General features: G+C 44.6%; 1 protein-coding gene across 1 annotated transcript in view; it reads left to right on the top strand.

Moving 5' to 3' along the window:
- Positions 1-22,675, top strand: part of LOC130044808 (apolipoprotein L3-like) — a 55,726-nt gene that overhangs the window by 15,627 nt on the left and 17,424 nt on the right. Inside the window, exon 4 of the mRNA XM_056137457.1 lies at positions 495-952. Coding sequence (XP_055993432.1) covers positions 495-952 — 458 coding nt within the window. The remainder of the gene's footprint in view (positions 1-494; positions 953-22,675) is intronic.

Raw genomic sequence — 22,675 nt, 5'->3', positions numbered from 1 at the left:
ACATTGTTAGACCATCTACTAGCCCGATATCCATGTAACTGAAGATCCATCTATCAAATAGGACAATCAAGGTGTCAGGAAATTATTTCCCAGAGTCTATGGAAATGTTCAGACCTGAATGAGCCATTTTACTGTCACTCCACACTAAATGCTCTGAGCCAAGGCATTTCCACGTCCATCCCTCTTCTTATTTTAGAGGGTAGATACAAACACTGATGTGTTGAAGGTGTTAACTTGTCCTTGAGAGTGTTCATTGTTTAATAAAGACCTATGATTTAAGAGTACCTTAAATGATATTCACATATTTATACCCCAATGAATAAGTACTGGGTATCATCTAAAATGTATAACACATACTTAATTTTAAGGAAAAAATTCATTGCTCCTTTCATTTGAATGTTAGTGAAAATGCTGAGGATTATCCCAGATACACATTGTCCAGCCCACTTGCGGATAATCTAACTGACTGTCAATATCTGCCTTCTTTGTTATAGAGATGAGGCAAAGGCAGTTCGTGAAGGTCTAAAGAAACATGGAAAACTCACGGTCGCAGAAATCAAAAAGATGGGCCAACGAGAGAAGGAGTTCAGGGAGAAGTTTTTGAAGTTATATTCTCGGGCCAAAAAGGAAGCTGAAGAGTCCATAAAACAGCTCCATGCACTTGCAGAAAAGGCTGACGAGGTCCACAAGAACTGTACCATTGCTAATGTGGTGGCAGACTCCACTGGCATCGTATCCGGCATCTTGTGTATTGCGGGCATAGGTCTGGCCCCATTTACAGGAGGGCTCAGTTTAGCAGTGTCAGGAGCTGGTTTGGTGACAGGTTCAGCAGCTACTGTCACAGCTGTGGCCACCAGCATCGTGGAGCACAGTTATATGTCATCCATAGAAGCTGAGGTCAAGAAATTGGAATCGACTGAAGACAATTTACGTCTGCTCTGGGAAATTTTAGGTGATATCAAAAAAAGAATCTCTTCTTTAGTAAACAGTTTTAGGGTTGTGAGAAACATAGCAAAGCATGTTCGTGCCATTAAACTTGGCCACAAGGCAACATCTCAAAGTAGTCTGTTGGGCAAAGTGTTTGTAGGCAATGCTAGGATAATGTCCAAGGGAGCCCGTATCATTGGTGGGGTCGCCACTGGCCTAACAATTCTGGCAGATGTATACAGTCTAGTGCAAGACTCAAAGGATTTGTATGAAGGGGGGAAATCACAGTCTGGTGAGGCGCTGAGACTGCAGGCTCAGGAGCTGGAAAATGCGTTGGTGGGACTCCAACAGCTCTATGTGAAGCTGCAGTAGGGTCGGATTCCCTCAGAGGAGTGCAGGGAGCAGGGTGGTGGGTGGAAGTAAAGGACTGAGGTGCGCCATCCTCTGGGTGCTGATTCTACCAGGCGCCTCTAGGTGGCGCTGTGGCAGCTGCCGGGCCCCATCTCAGTATCCCCAGATCACTCCCCACAAAACTGCCAAGGCCTTCATAGTGGCTGATATGCAGATAAACATAGACTGGAACAAGATCCTGACCGTAGATGGTCATTCTGGGTGACTCTTGTGATATTGGGGTCAGTAGTGTCTAATTTTATAGTTGCTAAAAATGTAATGTCTCCAGTGGGTCAATGGTAGCTCATGGTTTGAGTGAAAATGTATATGAAATAAAAACAATTTTTTTAAAAGTACCTAATGCACATTTCCACCAGAAGCTTCATTCTCCCCTTCCCTGCCCCGCCCCACGGCTGCTACATCATCCGACTCTGTCTGTGCCTCTTGTTCTGTGGGTCTTGGGTCATCCTTATCAGGGACACCAAGATGACCAGTCACAGCAGATTTATAAAAATCCAGCATCTCACGATATAATCTTTCTGACATTCTGACCTTCCATTCAGAACCCAACTGTTACCCATAAAAACAATGTTGGTCCTGAATAAGGACACCTCTCCTCCCAGGTAGAGGAGACCCATGGATATTCTCTGGTTCTCGAACTTCATGAATGGGTGTCCATAGCCTCAAGTGTTGGGTGAATCCTGGGTGTCAGGACCAAAATACAACAAGCATCCAGAAAGACTGATTCCTGAAGACTTGATTTAAGTTGTGAATTTGGTCTGCCTGGAGTTTTCAGTGAAGTCTTCAGTAGAAGTCTTTTGTGGGTTGGAGTTGAGTTGCTTCTTCGGCCATATAAATGCTGTCAATTCTGGGTGCCCCTGGAAGTGCTGTTTTGTTTCTTAGAAAACTGTTCTCTTCTCCTCTCAGCATCTATCATCTTGATCTCTACACCATGAAGCCATGACATCCTATTGATGTGGAATCCAGGATGACCAAAGTCTTTAACTTCTCCCCCTGCCTTAGTGTCTGTAGCTCAGTCCTTGCGTATTTGTCTTCTTGTGTATTTATCTCATTCTCTGACATAGACAAAAGCTAAATGGATGTTAAAGTGTCAATCCGATTGGCTATATTGCCGTAAATTTCGACCCCTTCCTGGTTCACAGGTGGTGGACTGAGCAAAGAAATCTGAAACGTGGGGGTATGGTTCTGCCAGCAGGTCAACCTGTACCTGTGGGGTGAGTGCATCGAAGCCTGATGGTGCCATCAAACTTCCTGATACCCCAAAATTGCTGCTGTGACTTTTGCTGGACCCCAAAAACTTGGGGCTAACTTTACCAAGAAATTGAATGGCCAAAAGTTAGATATGTGGGAGTTACACCCACAAACCACCTCCGGTTTAGCTATACAAGCTCATTTACTGGCCTTATTTCAGAGACCCATAAATCTTGAAAGAGATAGAAAGTCGCAGTTAGGGCCAGTGACACAGCTCATTGCAGGCAAGTGGAAGCATCCTACAGGGCATATGCCAATCGTTTATTTCTCTGGAAAACATTTCAAGGTCCATGATCCAGAGACACACAAAAGAATCTCCAAACCAAGCAGCTTGCTGCACAGATGCCTCCAAACTTTAAGACAGGCCAACCTCACCAGGATGCCTCAGATGGGGGTAGGCATCATTCCTTCACCTGCCCCTTAAAAACCTCGGCACTGCCAACTTCCTAAACCCAGTGAGAAGTGTAGGTACATGGGTTCAGTGACAGCAAACTTTAGGCTTCAAGGGATAGGAGGTGAGTCGGTCCTTCTCATTCCCCATTCCCATGGAGGTCACACCCACAAACTGCCTGCAGCTGCTACTTAAGCTCCTTAATGGCCATGATCCAGAGACACACAAAAGAATCTCTGAACCGACCAGCTCACTGCAGAGATTTCTCCAGACCCTAATTATCTAAAATTTTAGAATTCCTGGATTGTGTGGCCATGACATCTTGTGCTATTCATACCAAGCAATACAAAAGAGAGCATGGGGGAAATCGTCTGCCATAGAGACAGTTGGGGAGTGAGATGGGGGGTACTGGGGACATTGGTGGTTGAAGTGCACTGGTGGAGGGTTGGGTGATCGATCATTGTATAATTGAAATTCAAACAGCAGAACTTTGTAACTGTATCTCACAGTGATTAAAAATAATAATAGAACTGTAGCACTGTCGTCCCTTTGTTCATTGATCTGCTTGAGCAGACACCCATAACATCTCCATTGTGAGACTTATTACTATTTTTGGCATATCGAATATGCCAAGGGTAGCTTGCCAGGCTCTGTCGTGTGGGTGGAATACTCTCGGTAGTTTACCAGGCTCTTCACGAGGGATGGAGGAATAGAACCCAGTCAGCCACGTGCAAGGCAAACTCCCTATCCGCTATGCTATTGATTCGTCAAAAAAAATAATAATAATTAAAATAATAAAATTAAATTAACATTCTGAATTTTAAAAAAGTAATGTGGAGTTCATGCCCAATTCAATCAGCTTAATCAATGGCTGAATAAATAGCAGTTCTGCTACATTAAAAAATAATCTGAGATGTGAGATCTGAAAATACTTTTCTAACAGGGCGAGAAAGGAAGAGAGACTGAGGTGCTGTGATCTGGACATTGGACCCGGTGTGGTCGATTTATCTTCACAGGCTCGAGAGTAGTGAGTTTTAGTTTCTGATTCAATTCCTGGGAGCTGTGCACATTCATATTTAACCACGGAGTAAGGAGCTGAGCTGTACTGGAAGATCCTGGATCCTAATCCCAACAGCCAGAAGAGGACTCCTGGGTAAGCAGGGGAGAGAGGACCCCACCTCCTTTCCCTCGCCCTCATCTTCTCACAACCTCGATCTAAGGACAGTGGTGACTATGGACAAGGAGAACCAAGTTCTGGGGAGTTAGGTAAAAGGCACGAGGCCACACAGGAATCAGAAGCAGAGCCCAGATTTGAACCCATGGCCCAACTGCTGCTCCCTCCTCCTGTTCCCTGAACTAAGAGGGAGGGGACTGCTCAGGTGGGATCACAAAAACGACCCATACCCTTCATTGAACTGTTTCCTTGAGACACAGTGACCTCGAGAGGCAATTGAATGTGGCCGTGGGGAGGGGGTGAGATGAGGGTGTGTGGGGCTATTCCCATGGGAATATGGAGGCAGCAGAGGAGGAGGAGGAGAGTGGGGGGATCTCCACCCTGTATCTGGCACTCCAGTCCTCAGGGCCCTGTTGCCCACCTTCAGGGGACAAAGGATTACTATCAAGATTCAGGTAACAGCTTGTGCATGAAACCCAAGGACTCGGGTTTGGTGTCACCCACGGGTCTGGGTGCCTGCTCAGTGCTAGGTCCTTTTGTAAACTGAAGCCCCATGAGGGGAGTGAATTCCCCAGGGTTCCATGAGGAAAATGGGAGCAGGAAGATGACGGGCCCTCCATACCCTCAGTCTACCCCTTTCTGGAGTTTCTGGGGTGATGGGGTTCAGATCTGTGTGCTCTGAATCCAGAGGCTGCCTGGGAGAGGAGAGGAAATCACATTGCTAAGACCTACACACTCATCTTGGCTGGAAGACAGAAACAGAACTAAACTTGTGGTGTGTGAATATGCGTGAGTGTGTGTGTGTGTGTGTGTGTTGCTCTCATCTACAGTTTATGCAGATACTATCCTTTGTGTTATTGAATCTCTCCTTTCCCCTTACATACCTTCATCAGAAGGCTTGTGTGACTTCTAATATTTATAGAGACATCTCATAGAGAGGGAAGCTCAGATCTCTCACCCACTTAGAGCCCTGCTTTATCAGGGCTTCTGCTGATAGGTGGGATAGTAGGTTTTACTGCAGAAGGTTCTCTTTTATGCTGAAAAACTGAAAACAGTGTCTGAGTATCTCTAGCTGTCTCTGCATTGGCTTATGGGCATTCGTTACAATATTTAACTTCTACAAGTCACAATCACAACCATCCTGTTATTCGTCGGTTGCCTCGAGCAGGCCCCAGTAACGTGTCCTTTGTCCTAGCCCTGAGATTTTTTTAAAAAGTGCCATATTTAAGGCTCTTTCAGAGTTAGGAGAATGAGACCCTTCGTTGTTACTGGTATTTGGCATATTGGGTACGCCACGGGGAGTTTGCCAGACTCTGTCATGTGGGCAGGTTACATTCGGTAGCCTACCAGTTTGTCCAAAGTAGGAATGAGATGATAAGATGTAAAAGATAACTTCTACAAGATCACATAAATTTAACTTTTCCATTAAGTTTCTGGGGTTGAAATCACAAGGTTGCTCAACTCAAAATTTCCCAAAATATGTCTTCAATTCTTTGTGTATTTTCTTTCTGGTTCTCATAAAGAACCTTTTCCGACTGTTTGAATATGTTAGTCATCTGATTACTTCAATAGAAGCATTTTGTTTCATCTTCTCTTTTTCTTCCTCTTGCTCTCCTTCCCTTCTCCCTCCATCTCCTACTTCCCCATCCTTGACTTCCTGGATGTTGTATATAGGGCGTGTGAATAGAGGAACACAAAGGAGGAACCTACTTGGTGACCTTCAAAAGTGCACAGAAAAAGTGATCTCCCAAGGTCTCAGATTCATGGAACAGCTAGTGAACAGAGCGCTGGAAAAGTCCTGAGAAAAGATCAATGTCATCAATTGCTTTTCACAGAAGGACACCGCCATGCCTGTCCTCAGTGAGCACACTCAGTCTAGACCAGCAGGAATCCCCTGAAGAGACAGAGTCAGTTATTACCCGAATGAGGGCCATGAACATCTCAGCAAGAGAGGATGAAAGAGAGCCCTCTCTGAATTCTGGGGTTTATTGGGAGATTTGGCAGAGGGATTGAGTAGCAGCATTTTAGCATTTGTAGCCCGTCTGGAAGGAAACCCAGACCCATCCTTTAACTGATCTCTATGGCTCAGTTTCTCACATTGAACCCCACAGTTTGTTCTCCCCCCCCCCCCGAGAGTGAGATCACACCTCTACCTCAATACAGAGTGCTGAGTATGATGAACCAAGATCTTCAGTTTCCTGTCCTCTGACTGGATCCTCCCTGGGACCCCACAGTGAGAGGGTACCTCCAGGCTGAGATATCCTCCATAGGAAATAAAAATTGAAAAGTTCATGAACAGTATGAACTTAAGTCCATACTTAAGTCCATCTCATGCTTTCAAAATTCGTGAAACTCTCTACTTTAAACTCTCTAGACTACAGCGATGTTGGAAATGGAAGTTGCCATGGCCAACCTTGAGTAGGAACCCGTCTTGTCTTTGCAATATTGGAACTGCGTGACATGGGCCATGTTACCTGCACCCTCATATAACGAAAAAAAATTTTCCCTTTGTTAAATAGAAAATCACTGTATATTGTACCCTGTGCCCGCACAGGAGCAGCACCAAAATGCTGATTATTTCCCTTCTTGTTTTTGGTAGAATCTCTCCCCACCATCCTGTGTCCCCTCATAGCTGTGTTAGAGCACCTGTCCTGAATAGCCTATCATAAGCTCCTGCTGAGCAGATATGATGACCTCTGGAAGGGACCTATTCATGTCAGTGACCCTAGAAGAGACCCCATAAGAATAAATCCATACACACAAGGCTTTGGGTTCCCTGCATCTTAATCATGTTATCCTCCTTCTCTCAGTGAAGCAGAAGAACCACAAAAAAATATGAATCACCCCCTGCAACTCAAATTCATTTTATTACCAGAAGCATTTTCTCTCATGACAGTCTTGTTTTTTCTCCTCTATAAAAAGTCCAGTAAAATCCAATCCTCCAGGAACTACCAGGAGGCAGGTGGTGCAGACCCTGTGCTATTGCAGAGGAGGGAGGGAGGAATGATCAGAAACAAGAGGCAGCGCAGCCCTGGGTCCCAGACTGAAGATTTCTAAGATCAACCTGCTCCAGAAACAGGAGGATCTCTTGTTCAGACAATGGATCTGCAGGGGTGAGAGAGCCATTAGGGAACTGTGTCCCATGAGAGAACCAGGAAGAGGCGATGAGGGCTGATCCCCAGGGTCAGACATGAGGATCCAACCCTATCCATCTGAACACTCCCCTTCCACCGCCCATATTAGAGGGTCTAGGATGAACAAAATGATACCTTTTTGCCTGGAACTGTAGTTTTATTCATGGTACTTAGGCAGCACCAACATTTTTTAATATAACCACAGCTTTAAGTCTCCACACACATGTTATAGCATTTAAGGTAGTGACTGGAGGAACTTTTGAAACATAAGAAGGCTTCAATGGAATGTCACAGACATGCCTGAAATTTGACTCAGATTTAAGTCCTGAGCTTTCTTCCTGCTGGAGGTGTGATCACTCATCCTGTGAAATGAGAATACCTGCTTGCCTCTATGGAGCTGGAAACACACCTACATCGTCTCAGCATGCCCTCTCTCTCTCTGTCTCTCTCTGTCTCTTTCTCACTCTCTATCACACACACACACACAAATGCTTGTACCTGTCCCCATTCACCACATCCAGTCCATTGACTGGGAACAGCCCTCTGTGTCCTGTGAACATGGGAGCACTTGTGTCCGGGGTGCTGCCCGACCTTCTGCACCAAAGTGCCTGCAGGTTCCGTCTAAAGCATGACAGACTATTCCTAAACACACAGAGAGGCAGAGTGACATCATTAATTCTGGAGACTGGAAATAGAAGATTGAGGTTCTGGCAAGATTGGATTCTGGGGAGATCTCTTTTCTTAGCTGCCATCTTCCAACTCTGTCCTCCAATGGCCTGTCCTCTGTGGAGAGAGTTGTGGGGAGAAATTCAGAATCCTCTTCATTTCCTACGACTCCAGTGTTAGCGATCTATAATCTGAAACTTACGATTCATTTAACCATCCTTCCCCTCTAAAAATCTCATCTCCAATATAGCCAAAGTGGAGGCTGAGACCTAACAGGTAAAAGGGGAGACACACTAATTCCATGCACCAGGTGATTCCATCAATACCGTCTCAGGGGACAGTGCTCAGCTAGAAGCACATGAAAGCACCGTGGACTCAATACCAGCTGCTCCCCAGTGCTCTAATCTTTTGTACTTTCTTCTTCCATTTAGAGAGCTTTATCGAGGACACCATCCTCTACAACCCCCAAAAAAGTGAATCAGGAGGATCTGCATCATCAGTTGAGCAAAGATGAAGAGGGGAAGCAATTTTATGCCGATACTGAGTCAATCAAGCAAGTAAGATGAAAAAAGTGGTCAGCTCCAATATCACTCATTCTGTCACTCTGGGCTACCTTCGTCCTTGCAAGCACTCCTCCTCATGTAGTAGTTATCTGTGGTATGGGTGAGGGATGTGCTCTACTCACAACATCCGAAAATGGCTATGTCATCCAAATGACAGTGACGGTGTGAGTTGAGAGGAAACAGTGGGAAGAGATTATGTGAGCATGCACAAGGGATTTGCTTCAGTGTCATGTCTCAGTTTACTGTCATTAAGGCAATGCGTGCAAAATACTTATCATGGCACTGACATCACTAATTGACACAGTGATGCTCAATTAGTATCAACATCTGAAAATCATACCGGGAAGAAACAGGGCTGAAACTCTTCTTTATAGCATGACATTAAACACATCCTGTAGGGAGAAATAAGAACATTTTGACAATCCTGGGCACTCTGTGAAAGTCCTTTGTCTACCCATTAAGGGAATAATTCAATTGTCAGACTATCCACTGGCCCAATATCTGTGTAGTTGAGAATCCTCTATCAAATAGAACATTCTAGGTGCTGGGAAAACACTTCCCAGAGGCTATGGGCAAAGCTCAGACCTGAGTGAGCAACTTTAGTCTCACTCCACACTAAATACTCTGAACCAAGGTGCTCCCGCATCCATCCCCTTTCTTATTGATAGAAGGTTGCTGCTTTACAAACACCTGCTGTGCTGAAGGTGTTAACTGGTCCTTGAAGGTGTTGGGTCTTTAATAAATACCTATGACTTGCGAACATCTTAAATGATGTTCACATATTTATATCGCGATGAATTAAGTACTGGGAATCATCAACAATGTGTAACACATACTTATTGTTAGGAAGAAATTCATTCCTCCTATCATATTCTTCATTTGAGTGATAGTGAAAATTCTGAGATGTATCCAGGATACACATTGTGCAGCTCGCTTGTGGATCATCTAATTGACTTTCAATACCTGCCTTCTTTCTTATAGCGATATGGCAATGGCAATTCCTGAAGATCCGGAGAAACATGGAGCCCTCATGACCTCAGAAAAGATGCGCCAACAAGAAAAGGAGTTCAAGCAGACGTTTTTGAAGTCCTATCCTGACTTGAAAATGTGTATTCAGGATCACATAAAACAGTTCCGTACACTTGCAGAGGAGGCCGACCAGGTCCAAAAGAAACGTACCGTTGCTAATTGGGTGGCCAATTTCACTAAAGTCCCATTCTTCAAACTAGCTGGAGTGGGCCTAGTTCTGATCCTATATTCAATAGGGCTCAGTGTTGCAGTGTCTGCAATTAGTGTGACACTGATTTTACTGTGTCTTTACATAACTTATGTCTATAGGGGAAAGGAGCACAAATATATATCATCCATAGAAGCTGAGGCCAAGAATTTAGAATCAACTGCAATCAAGTTAGAGGTAACCATCGCAATGTTTAGAAACACTGCTATGAAAATAATCAAGAGAACTTGGAACAATGGTGGGGCCTGCACAGGTTTAGAAATTCTGATCTATCTAAACAGGCTTGTGAAAGACTCAAAGGGATTACTGGAGCAGGCAAAATCAGAGTCTGGTGAGATGCTGAGGCAGCGGGCTCAGGAGGTGGAAAATATGTTGGTGGGACTCCAACAGGTCTATGAGGTGCTGATGTAACGTCTGATTCCCTCAGAAGAGTGCAGGGAGCAAGGTGGTGGGTGGGACTAAGGTGTGGGATACATTGTCACAGGGAAGTAGAGGGCAAAATCAAGATCATAGAATTGGCATTGAGGTGTTGACTCCATCTATAGCTGAGTACAAGTAGAAGGTTAATAAAGAAAGACAAGGTCATAACAGAGATCTAGGAATAAAGCAGAGAAGGGGATGGACAGCAAGTGTAGTGGGGAGTAACCATTGATTTGCGATTAAAGAATGTTAGAGGAACAAAGATAGAGACAAGGAGGAACAGTCTGTGGGCAGATCAACATATTAAAGATCTGGAAATGGGGCAAAGATGAGATGTTCATATTGTTGGAATAGAGAAGTATCATGGCTCCACTGTAGACCTTTCCTTGGTTTATAGTCCAGCAAAACATCCATTGATTCCTTCGTGTAATTCGTTTTTTCCTTGCTTGGTCTGTCCTACAGAAACCTACATTTCTCCTCAGGTGGACTTCTTTCACTTAGTTTGTAACTCTTAAGGACAATGATGGTGGTGATGGTGGTCTTGATGGTGTTGATGGTGTTGATGGCAATGGTGGTGGTGGTGGTGATGGTGGTGGTAATGGTGATGGTGGTGATGGTGATGGTGTGTGATGATAGTTGAACTGCTGGAAATTGTGTCAAATCATTGCTGCTTGGGGTGTACAGAAAAAGCATAGGATTACAGTGAATTTCTATTGTGGGAACAGCAGTAGTTGTGAGAAAAAAGGAAATGAGAAGTCAAAACAACACAAGTCAAGACAATTGCGGTGTCACCTCTGGTATGAAATGAAGAGAACAATATGAGGTCAGGACAGTGACTCCACAGAAGAACATTGGCCTGCATGTGTGAGGTCATGAGTTCAATTCCTGGCACCTTTAATGATACCCTAAAAATTAAACATAAAGAGCCTCAGCTTGCTAAATATCACAATATTTCGGTTATGTCTTGTTCCTGGGCCTCGTATGCTGCTGCAATAAACATCGGGATTGTTAAAGACTTTATGGAGTTGACTGTTGTACTCACCTGCACTCCAATTGATGGGAACGTACACTCAACTGACTGAGCCAGATCCTTGTTTGTGACACTGAGAGGATTGGCCTTAAATGAAGAGACAGTAAATGGGTAGCCAACAACATCTTGCCCAAGCTACCACAATGTTTGTTATAGACCCTCAAGACCCTCAGGCATGTTCTTCTATGTTTCTGCTTGAGATAAAGCCCCTGTCTCTCTGTTCATCCCAAATTAGACCAACATATTCTTAAGTACAAACATATTGAATAGATCCTTCCTACCTTTAATGGCTTCCCATGACTCTCAACACCAAAGCCCAAAGTTCGCGAAGGTCTAAAGAAACATGGAAAACTCACGGTCGCAGAAATCAAAAAGGTGTGCCAACGAGAGAAGGAGTTCAGGGAGAAGTTTTTGAAGTTATATTCTCGGGCCAAAAAGGAAGCTGAAGAGTCCATAAAACAGCTCCATGCACTTGCAGAAAAGACTGACGAGGTTCACAAGAACTGTACCATTGCTAATGTGGTGGCAGACTCCACTGGCATCGTATCCGGCATCTTGTGTATTGCGGGCATAGGTCTGGCCCCATTTACAGGAGGGCTCAGTTTAGCAGTGTCAGGAGCTGGTTTGGTGACAGGTTCAGCAGCTACTGTCACAGCTGTGGCCACCAGCATCGTGGAGCACAGTTATATGTCATCCATAGAAGCTGAGGTCAAGAAATTGGAATCAACTGAAGACAATTTACGTCTGCTCTGGGAAATTTTAGGTGATATCAAAAAAAGAATCTCTTCTTTAGTAAACAGTTTTAGGGTTGTGAGAAACATAGCAAAGGATGTTCGTGCCATTAAACTTGGCCACAAGGCAAAATCTCAAAGTAGTCTGTTGGGCAAAGTGTTTGTAGGCAATGCTAGGATAATGTCCAAGGGAGCCCGTATCATTGGTGGGGTCGCCACGGGCCTAACAATTCTGGCAGATGTATACAGTCTAGTGCAAGACTCAAAGGATTTGTATGAAGGGGGGAAATCACAGTCTGGTGAGGCGCTGAGACTGCAGGCTCAGGAGCTGGAAAATGCGTTGGTGGGACTCCAACAGCTCTATGAGAAGCTGCAGTAGGGTCGGATTCCCTCAGAGGAGTGCAGGGAGAAGGGTGGTGGGTGGAAGTAAAGGACTGAGGTGTGCCATCATCTGGGTGCTGATTCTACCAGGCGCCTCTAGGTGGCGCTGTGGTAGCTGCCGGGCCCCATCTCAGTATCCCCAGGTCACTCCCCACAAAACTGCCAAGGCCTTCATAGTGGCTGATATGCAGATAAACATAGACTGGAACAAGATCCTGACCGTAGATGGTCATTCTGGGTGACTCTTGTGATATTGGGGTCAGTAGTGTCTAATTTTATAGTTGCTAAAAATGTAATGTCTCCAGTGGGTCAATGGTAGCTCATGGTTTGAGTGAAAATGTATATGAAATAAAAAAAATTTTTTTTAAAGTACCTAATGCACATTTCCACCAGAAGCTTCATTCTCCCCTTCCCTGCCCCGCCCCACGGCTGCTACATCATCCGACTCTGTCTGTGCCTCTTGTTCTGTGGGTCTTGGGTCATCCTTATCAGGGACACCAAGATGACCAGTCACAGTAGATTTATAAAAATCCAGCATCTCACGATATAATCTTTCTGACATTCTGACCTTCCATTCAGAACCCAACTGTTACCCAGAAAAACAATGTTGGTCCTGAATAAGGACACCTCTCCTCCCAGGTAGAGGAGACCCATGGATATTCTCTGGTTCTCGAACTTCATGAATGGGTGTCCATAGCCTCAAGTGTTGGGTGAATCCTGGGTGTCAGGACCAAAATACAACAAGCATCCAGAAAGACTGATTCCTGAAGACTTGATTTAAGTTGTGAATTTGGTCTGCCTGGAGTTTCAGTGAAGTCTTCAGTAGAAGTCTTTTGTGGGTTGGAGTTGAGTTGCTTCTTCGGCCATATAAATGCTGTCAATTCTGGGTGCCCCTGGAAGTGCTGTTTTGTTTCTTAGAAAACTGTTCTCTTCTCCTCTCAGCATCTATCATCTTGATCTCTACACCATGAAGCCATGACATCCTATTGATGTGGAATCCAGGATGACCCAAGTCTTTAACTTTCTCCCCCTGCCTTAGTGTCTGTAGCTCAGTCCTTGCGTATTTGTCTTCTTGTGTATTTATCTCATTCTCTGACATAGACAAAAGCTAAATGGATGTTAAAGTGTCAATCCGATTGGCTATATTGCCGTAAATTTCGACCCCTTCCTGGTTCACAGGTGGTGGACTGAGCAAAGAAATCTGAAACGTGGGGGTATGGTTCTGCCAGCAGGTCAACCTGTACCTGTGGGGTGAGTGCATCGAAGCCTGATGGTGCCATCAAACTTCCTGATACCCCAAAATTGCTGCTGTGACTTTTGCTGGACCCCAAAAACTTGGGGCTAACTTTACCAAGAAATTGAATGGCCAAAAGTTAGATATGTGGGAGTTACACCCACAAACCACCTCCGGTTTAGCTATACAAGCTCATTTACTGGCCTTATTTCAGAGACCCATAAATCTTGAAAGAGATAGAAAGTCGCAGTTAGGGCCAGTGACACAGCTCATTGCAGGCAAGTGGAAGCATCCTACAGGGCATATGCCAATCGTTTATTTCTCTGGAAAACATTTCAAGGTCCATGATCCAGAGACACACAAAAGAATCTCCAAACCAAGCAGCTTGCTGCACAGATGCCTCCAAACTTTAAGACAGGCCGACCTCACCAGGATGCCTCAGATGGGGGTAGGCATCATTCCTTCACCTGCCCCTTAAAAACCTCAGCATTGCCAACTTCCTAAACCCAGTGAGAAGTGTAGGTACATGGGTTCAGTGACAGCAAACTTTAGGCTTCAAGGGATAGGAGGTGAGTCGGTCCTTCTCATTCCCCATTCCCATGGAGGTCACACCCACAAACTGCCTGCAGCTGCTACTTAAGCTCCTTAATGGCCATGATCCAGAGACACACAAAAAAATCTCTGAACCGACCAGCTCACTGCAGAGATTTCTCCAGACCCTAATTATCTAAAATTTTAGAATTCCTGGATTGTGTGGCCATGACATCTTGTGCTATTCATACCAAGCAATACAAAAGAGAGCATGGGGGAAATCGTCTGCCATAGAGACAGTTGGGGAGTGAGATGGGGGGTACTGGGGACATTGGTGGTTGAAGTGCACTGGTGGAGGGTTGGGTGATCGATCATTGTATAATTGAAATTCAAACAGCAGAACTTTGTAACTGTATCTCACAGTGATTAAAAATAATAATAGAACTGTAGCACTGTCGTCCCTTTGTTCATTGATCTGCTTGAGCAGACACCCATAACATCTCCATTGTGAGACTTATTACTATTTTTGGCATATCGAATATGCCAAGGGTAGCTTGCCAGGCTCTGTCGTGTGGGTGGAATACTCTCGGTAGTTTACCAGGCTCTTCACAAGGGATGGAGGAATAGAACCCAGTCAGCCACGTGCAAGGCAAACTCCCTATCCGCTATGCTATTGATTCGCCAAAAAAAATAAAAATAATAATTAAAATAATAAAATTAAATTAGCATTCTGAATTTAAAAAAAGTAATATGGAGTTCATGCCCAATTCAATCAGCTTAATCAATGGCTGAATAAATAGCAGTTCTGCTACATTAAGGGCGAGAAAGGAAGAGAGACTAGGGTGCTGTGATCTGGACATTGGACCCGGTGTGGTCGATTTATCTTCACAGGCTCGAGAGTAGTGAGTTTTAGTTTCTGATTCAATTCCTGGGAGCTGTGCACATTCATATTTAACCACGGAGTAAGGAGCTGAGCTGTACTGGAAGATCCTGGATCCTAATCCCAACAGCCAGAAGAGGACTCCTGGGTAAGCAGGGGAGAGAGGACCCCACCTCCTTTCCCTCGCCCTCATCTTCTCACAACCTCGATCTAAGGACAGTGGTGACTATGGACAAGGAGAACCAAGTTCTGGGGAGTTAGGTAAAAGGCACGAGGCCACACAGGAATCAGAAGCAGAGCCCAGATTTGAACCCATGGCCCAACTGCTGCTCCCTCCTCCTGTTCCCTGAACTAAGAGGGAGGGGACTGCTCAGGTGGGATCACAAAAACAACCCATACCCCTCATTGAACTGTTTCCTTGAGACACAGTGACCTCGAGAGGCAATTGAATGTGGCCGTGGGGAGGGGGTGAGATGAGGGTGTGTGGGGCTATTCCCATGGGAATATGGAGGCAGCAGAGGAGGAGGAGGAGAGTGGGGGGATCTCCACCCTGTATCTGGCACTCCAGTCCTCAGGGCCCTGTTGCCCACCTTCAGGGGACAAAGGATTACTATCAAGATTCAGGGAACAGCTTGTGCATGAAACCCAAGGACTCAGGTTTGGTGTCACCCACGGGTCTGGGTGCCTGCTCAGTGCTAGGTCCTTTTGTAAACTGAAGCCCCATGAGGGGAGTGAATTCCCCAGGGTTCCATGAGGAAAATGGGAGCAGGAAGATGACGGGCCCTCCATACCCTCAGTCTACCCCTTTCTGGAGTTTCTGGGGTGATGGGGTTCAGATCTGTGTGCTCTGAATCCAGAGGCTGCCTAGGAGAGGAGAGGAAATCACATTGCTAAGACCTACACACTCATCTTGGCTGGAAGACAGAAACAGAACTAAACTTGTGGTGTGTGAATATGCGTGAGTGTGTGTGTGTGTGTGTGTGTGTGTGTTGCTCTCATCTAGAGTTTATGCAGATACTATCCTTTGTGTTATTGAATCTCTCCTTTCCCCTTACATACCTTCATCAGAAGGCTTGTGTGACTTCTAATATTTATAGAGACATCTCACAGAGAGGGAAGCTCAGATCTCTCACCCACTTAGAGCCCTGCTTTATCAGGGCTTCTGCTGATAGGTGGGGTAGTAGGTTTTACTGCAGAAGGTTCTCTTTTATGCTGAAAAACTGAACAGTGTCTGAGTATCTCTAGCTGTATCTGCATTGGCTTATGGGCATTCGTTACAATATTTAACTTCTACAAGTCACAATCACAACCATCCTGCTATTCGTCGGTTGCCTCGAGCAGGCCCCAGTAACGTGTCCTTTGTCCTAGCCCTGAGATTTTTTTAAAAAGTGCCATATTTAAGGCTCTTTCAGAGTTAGGAGAATGAGACCCTTTGTTGTTACTGGTATTTGGCATATTGGGTACGCCACGGGGAGTTTGCCAGACTCTCTCATGTGGGCAGGTTACATTCGGTAGCCTACCAGTTTGTCCAAAGTAGGAATGAGATGATAAGATGTAGAAGATAACTTCTACAAGATCACATAAATTTAACTTTTCCATTAAGTTTCTGGGGTTGAAATCACAAGGTTGCTCAACTCAAAATTTCCCAAAATATGTCTTCAATTCTTTGTGTATTTTCTTTCTGGTTCTCATAAAGAACCTTTTCCGACTGTTTGAATATGTTAGTCATCTGATTACTTCAATAGAAGCATTTTGTTTCATCGTCTCTTTTTCTTCTTCTTGCTCTCCTTCCCTTCTCCCTCCATCTCCTACTTCCCCATCCTTGACTTCCTGGATGTTGTATATAGGGCGTGTGAATAGAGGAACACAAAGGAGGAACCTACTTGGTGACCTTCAAAAGTGCACAGAAAAAGTGATCTCCCAAGGTCTCAGATTCATGGAACAGCTAGTGAACAGAGCACTGGAAAAGTCCTGAGAAAAGATCAATGTCATCAATTGCTTTTCACAGAAGGACACCACCATGCCTGTCCTTAGTGAGCAAACTCAGTCTAGACCAGCAGGAATCCCCTGAAGAGGCAGAGTCAGTTATTACCCAAATGAGGGCCATGAACATCTCAGCAAGAGAGGATGAAAGAGAGCCCTCTCTGAATTCTGGGGCTTATTGGGAGATTTGGCAGAGGGATTGAGTAGCAGCATTTTAGCATTTGTAGCCCGTCTGGAAGGAAACCCAGACCCATCCTTTAACTTATCTCTATGGCTCAGTTTCTCACATTGAACCCCACAGTTTGTTCTCCCCCCACCCCTGAGAGTGAGATCACACCTCTACCTCAATACAGAGTGCTGAGTATGATGAACCAAGATCTTCAGTTTCCTGTCCTCTGACTGGATCCTCCCTGGGACCCCACAGTGAGAGGGTACCTCCAGGCTGAGATATCCTCCATAGGAAATAAAAATTGAAAAGTTCATGAACCGTATGAACTTAAGTCCATACTTAAGTCCATCTCATGCTTTCAAAATTCCTGAAACTCTCTACTTTAAACTCTAGACTACAGCGATGTTGGAAATGGAAGTTTCCGTGGCCAACCTTGAGTAGGAACCCGTCTTGTCTTTGCAATATTGGAACTGCGTGACATGGGTCATGTTACCTGCACCCTCATATAACGAAAAAAAATTTTCCCTTTGTTAAATAGAAAATCACTGTATATTGTACCCTGTGCCCGCACAGGAGCAGCACCAAAATGCTGATTATTTCCCTTCTTGTTTTTGGTAGAATCTCTCCCCACCATCCTGTGTCCCCTCATAGCTGTGTTAGAGCACCTGTCCTGAATAGCCTATCATAAGCTCCTGCTGAGCAGATATGATGACCTCAGGAAGGGACCTATTCATGTCAGTGACCCTAGAAGAGACCCCATAAGAATAAATCCATACACACAAGGCTTTGGGTTCCCTGCATCTTAATCATGTTATCCTCCTTCTCTCAGTGAAGCAGAAGAACCACAAAAAAATATGAATCACCCCCTGCAACTCAAATTCATTTTATTACCAGAAGCATTTTCTCTCATGACAGTCTTGTTTTTTCTCCTCTATAAAAAGTCCAGTAAAATCCAATCCTCCAGGAACTACCAGGAGGCAGATGGTGCAGACCCTGTGCTATTGCAGAGGAGGGAGGGAGGAATGATCAGAAACAAGAGGCAGCGCAGCCCTGGGTCCCAGACTGAAGATTTCTAGGATCAACCTGCTCCAGAAACAGGAGGATCTCTTGTTCAGCCAATGGATCTGCCGGGGTGAGAAAGCCATTAGGGAGCTGTGTCCCATGAGACAACCAGGAAGAGGCGATGAGGGCTGATCCCCAGGGATCCAACCCCATCCATCTGAACACTCCCCTTCCACCGCCCATGTAAGAGGGTCTAGGATGAACAAAATGATACCTTTTTGCCTGGAACTGTAGTTTTATTCATGGTACTTAGGCAGCACCAACATTTTTTAATATAACCACAGCTTTAAGTCTCCACACACATGTTATAGCATTTAAGGTAGTGACTGGAGGAACTTTTGAAACATAAGAAGGCTTCAATGGAATGTCACAGACATGCCTGAAATTTGACTCAGATTTAAGTCCTGAGCTTTCTTCCTGCTGGAGGTGTGATCACTCATCCTGTGAAATGAGAATACCTGCTTACCTGTATGGAGCTGGAAACACACCTACATTGTCTCAGCATGCCCTCTCTCTCTCTGTCTCTCTCTGTCTCTTTCTCACTCTCTATCACACACACACACACACACACAAATGCTTGTACCTGTCCCCATTCACCACATCCAGTCCATTGACTGGGAACAGCCCTCTGTGTCCTGTGAACATGGGAGCACTTGTGTCCAGGGTGCTGCCCGACCTTCTGCACCAAAGTGCCTGCAGGTTCCGTCTAAAGCATGACAGACTATTCCTAAACACACAGAGAGGCAGAGTGACATCATTAATTCTGGAGACTGGAAATAGAAGATTGAGGTTCTGGCAAGATTGGATTCTGGGGAGATCTCTTTTCTTAGCTGCCATCTTCCAACTCTGTCCTCCAATGGCCTGTCCTCTGTGGAGAGAGTTGTGGGGAGATATTCAGAATCCTCTTCATTTCCTACGACTCCAGTGTTAGCGATCTAGAATCTGAAACTTATGACTCATTTAACCATCCTTCCCCTCTAAAAATCTCATCTCCAATATAGCCAAAGTGGAGGCTGAGACCTAACAGGTAAAAGGGGAGACACACTAATTACATGCACCAGGTGATTCCATCAATACTGTCTCAGGGGACAGTGCTCAGCTAGAAGCACATGAAAGCACCGTGGACTCAATACCAGCTGCTCCCCAGTGCTCTCATCTTTTGTACTTTCTTCTTCCATTTAGAGAGCTTTATCGAGGACACCATCCTCTACAACCCCCAAAAAAGTGAATCAGGAGGATCTGCATCATCAGTTGAGCAAAGATGAAGAGGGGAAGCAATTTTATGCCGATACTGAGTCAATCAAGCAAGTAAGATGAAAAAAGTGGTCAGCTCCAATATCACTCATTCTGTCACTCTGGGCTACCTTCGTCCTTGCAAGCACTCCTCCTCATGTAGTTATCTGTGGTATGGGTGAGGGATGTGCTCTACTCACAACATCCGAAAATGGCTATGTCATCCAAATGACAGTGACGGTGTGAGTTGAGAGGAAATAGTGGGAAGAGATTATGTGAGCATGCACAAGGGATTTGCTTCAGTGTCATGTCTCAGTTTACTGTCATTAAGGCAATGCGTGCAAAATACTTATCATGGTACTGACATCACTAATTGACACAGTGATGCTCAATTAGTATCAACATCTGAAAATCATACCGGGAAGAAACAGGGCTGAAACTCTTCTTTATAGCATGACATTAAACACATCCTGTAGGGAGAAATAAGAACATTTTGACAATCCTGGGCACTCTGTGAAAGTCCTTTGTCTACCCATTAAGGGAATAATTCAATTGTCAGACTATCCACTGGCCCAATATCTGTGTAGTTGAGAATCCTCTATCAAATAGAACATTCTAGGTGCTGGGAAAACACTTCCCAGAGGCTATGGGCAAAGCTCAGACCTGAGTGAGCAACTTTAGTCTCACTCCACACTAAATACTCTGAACCAAGGTGCTCCCGCATCCATCCCCTTTCTTATTGATAGAAGGTTGCTGCTTTACAAACACCTGCTGTGCTGAAGGTGTTAACTGGTCCTTGAAGGTGTTGGGTCTTTAATAAATACCTATGACTTGCGAACATCTTAAATGATGTTCACATATTTATATCGCGATGAATTAAGTACTGGGAATCATCAACAATGTGTAACACATACTTATTGTTAGGAAGAAATTCATTCCTCCTATCATATTCTTCATTTGAGTGATAGTGAAAATTCTGAGATGTATCCAGGATACACATTGTGCAGCTCGCTTGTGGATCATCTAATTGACTTTCAATACCTGCCTTCTTTCTTATAGCGATATGGCAATGGCAATTCCTGAAGGTCCGGAGAAACATGGAGCCCTCATGACCTCAGAAGAGATGCGCCAAAAAGAAAAGGAGTTCAAGGAGACGTTTTTGAAGTCCTATCCTGACTTGAAAATGTGTGTTCAGGATCACATAAAACAGTTCCGTACACTTGCAGAGGAGGCCGACCAGGTCCAAAAGAAACGTACCGTTGCTAATTGGGTGGCCAAGTTCACTAAAGTCCCATTCTTCAAACTAGCTGGAGTGGGCCTAGTTCTGATCCTATATTCAATAGGGCTCAGTGTTGCAGTGTCTGCAATTAGTGTGACACTGATTTTACTGTGTCTTTACATAACTTATGTCTATAGGGGAAAGGAGCACAAATATGTATCATCCATAGAAGCTGAGGCCAAGAATTTAGAATCAACTGCAATCAAGTTAGAGGTAACCATCGCAATGTTTAGAAACACTGCTATGAAAATAATCAAGAGAACTTGGAACAATGGTGGGGCCTGCACAGGTTTAGAAATTCTGATCTACCTAAACAGGCTTGTGAAAGACTCAAAGGGTTTACTTGAGCAGGCAAAATCAGAGTCTGGTGAGATGCTGAGGCAGCGGGCTCAGGAGGTGGAAAATATGTTGGTGGGACTCCAACAGGTCTATGACGTGCTGAAGTAACGTCTGATTCCCTCAGAAGAGTGCAGGGAGCAAGGTGGTGGGTGGGACTAAGGTGTGGGATACATTGTCACAGGGAAGTAGAGGGCAAAATCAAGATCATAGAATTGGCATTGAGGTGTTGACTCCATCTATAGCTGAGTACAAGTAGAAGGTTAATGAAGAAAGACAAGGTCATAACAGAGATCTAGGAATAAAGCAGAGAAGGGGATGGACAGCAAGTGTAGTGGGGAGTAACCATTGATTTGCGATTAAAGAATGTTAGAGGAACAAAGATAGAGACAAGGAGGAACAGTCTGTGGGCAGATCAACATATTAAAGATCTGGAAATGGGGCAAAGATGAGATGTTCATATTGTTGGAATAGAGAAGTATCATGGCTCCACTGTAGACCTTTCCTTGGTTTATAGTCCAGCAAAACATCCATTGATTCCTTCGTGTAATTCGTTTTTTCCTTGCTTGGTCTGTCCTACAGAAACCTACATTTCTCCTCAGGTGGACTTCTTTCACTTAGTTTGTAACTCTTAAGGACAATGATGGTGGTGATGGTGGTCTTGATGGTGTTGATGGTGTTGATGGCAATGGTGGTGGTGGTGGTGATGGTGGTGGTAATGGTGATGGTGGTGATGGTGGTGATGGTGATGGTGTGTGATGATAGTTGAACTGCTGGAAATTGTGTCAAATCATTGCTGCTTGGGGTGTACAGAAAAAGCATAGGATTACAGTGAATTTCTATTGTGGGAACAGCAGTAGTTGTGAGAAAAAAGGAAATGAGAAGTCAAAACAACACAAGTCAAGACAATTGCGGTGTCACCTCTGGTATGAAATGAAGAGAACAATATGAGGTCAGGACAGTGACTCCACAGAAGAACATTGGCCTGCATGTGTGAGGTCATGAGTTCAATTCCTGGCACCTTTAATGATACCCTAAAAATTAAACATAAAGAGCCTCAGCTTGCTAAATATCACAATATTTCGGTTATGTCTTGTTCCTGGGCCTCGTATGCTGCTGCAATAAACATCGGGATTGTTAAAGACTTTATGGAGTTGACTGTTGTACTCACCTGCACTCCAATTGATGGGAACGTACACTCAACTGACTGAGCCAGATCCTTGTTTGTGACACTGAGAGGATTGGCCTTAAATGAAGAGACAGTAAATGGGTAGCCAACAACATCTTGCCCAAGCTACCACAATGTTTGTTATAGACCCTCAAGACCCTCAGGCATGTTCTTCTATGTTTCTGCTTGAGATAAAGCCCCTGTCTCTCTGTTCATCCCAAATTAGACCAACATATTCTTAAGTACAGACATATTGAATAGATCCTTCCTACCTTTAATGGCTTCCCATGACTCTCAACACCAAAGCCCAAAGTCCCTAAGCTGTCTGGGGTAGCTGGCATTATCTGGGATACCCTGAATACAGAGAGGGAGGCAAGATCACTTATATCTTAGATCACTCAGATGGTTAATGTGGGGATAAGTAATGAAGAAATGAAGGTGATACCAAAGAACATGATCTTCTTTGTCTCGGCAGTTAGTCTCA

Source organism: Sorex fumeus, unplaced genomic scaffold (assembly GCF_029834395.1).
Source record: "Sorex fumeus unplaced genomic scaffold, SorFum_2.1 ptg000125l, whole genome shotgun sequence".
Classification (NCBI taxonomy): domain Eukaryota; kingdom Metazoa; phylum Chordata; class Mammalia; order Eulipotyphla; family Soricidae; genus Sorex; species Sorex fumeus.
The sequence above is the reverse complement of the archived record's forward strand: the minus strand, read 5'-3'. Positions and strand labels throughout refer to the sequence as shown.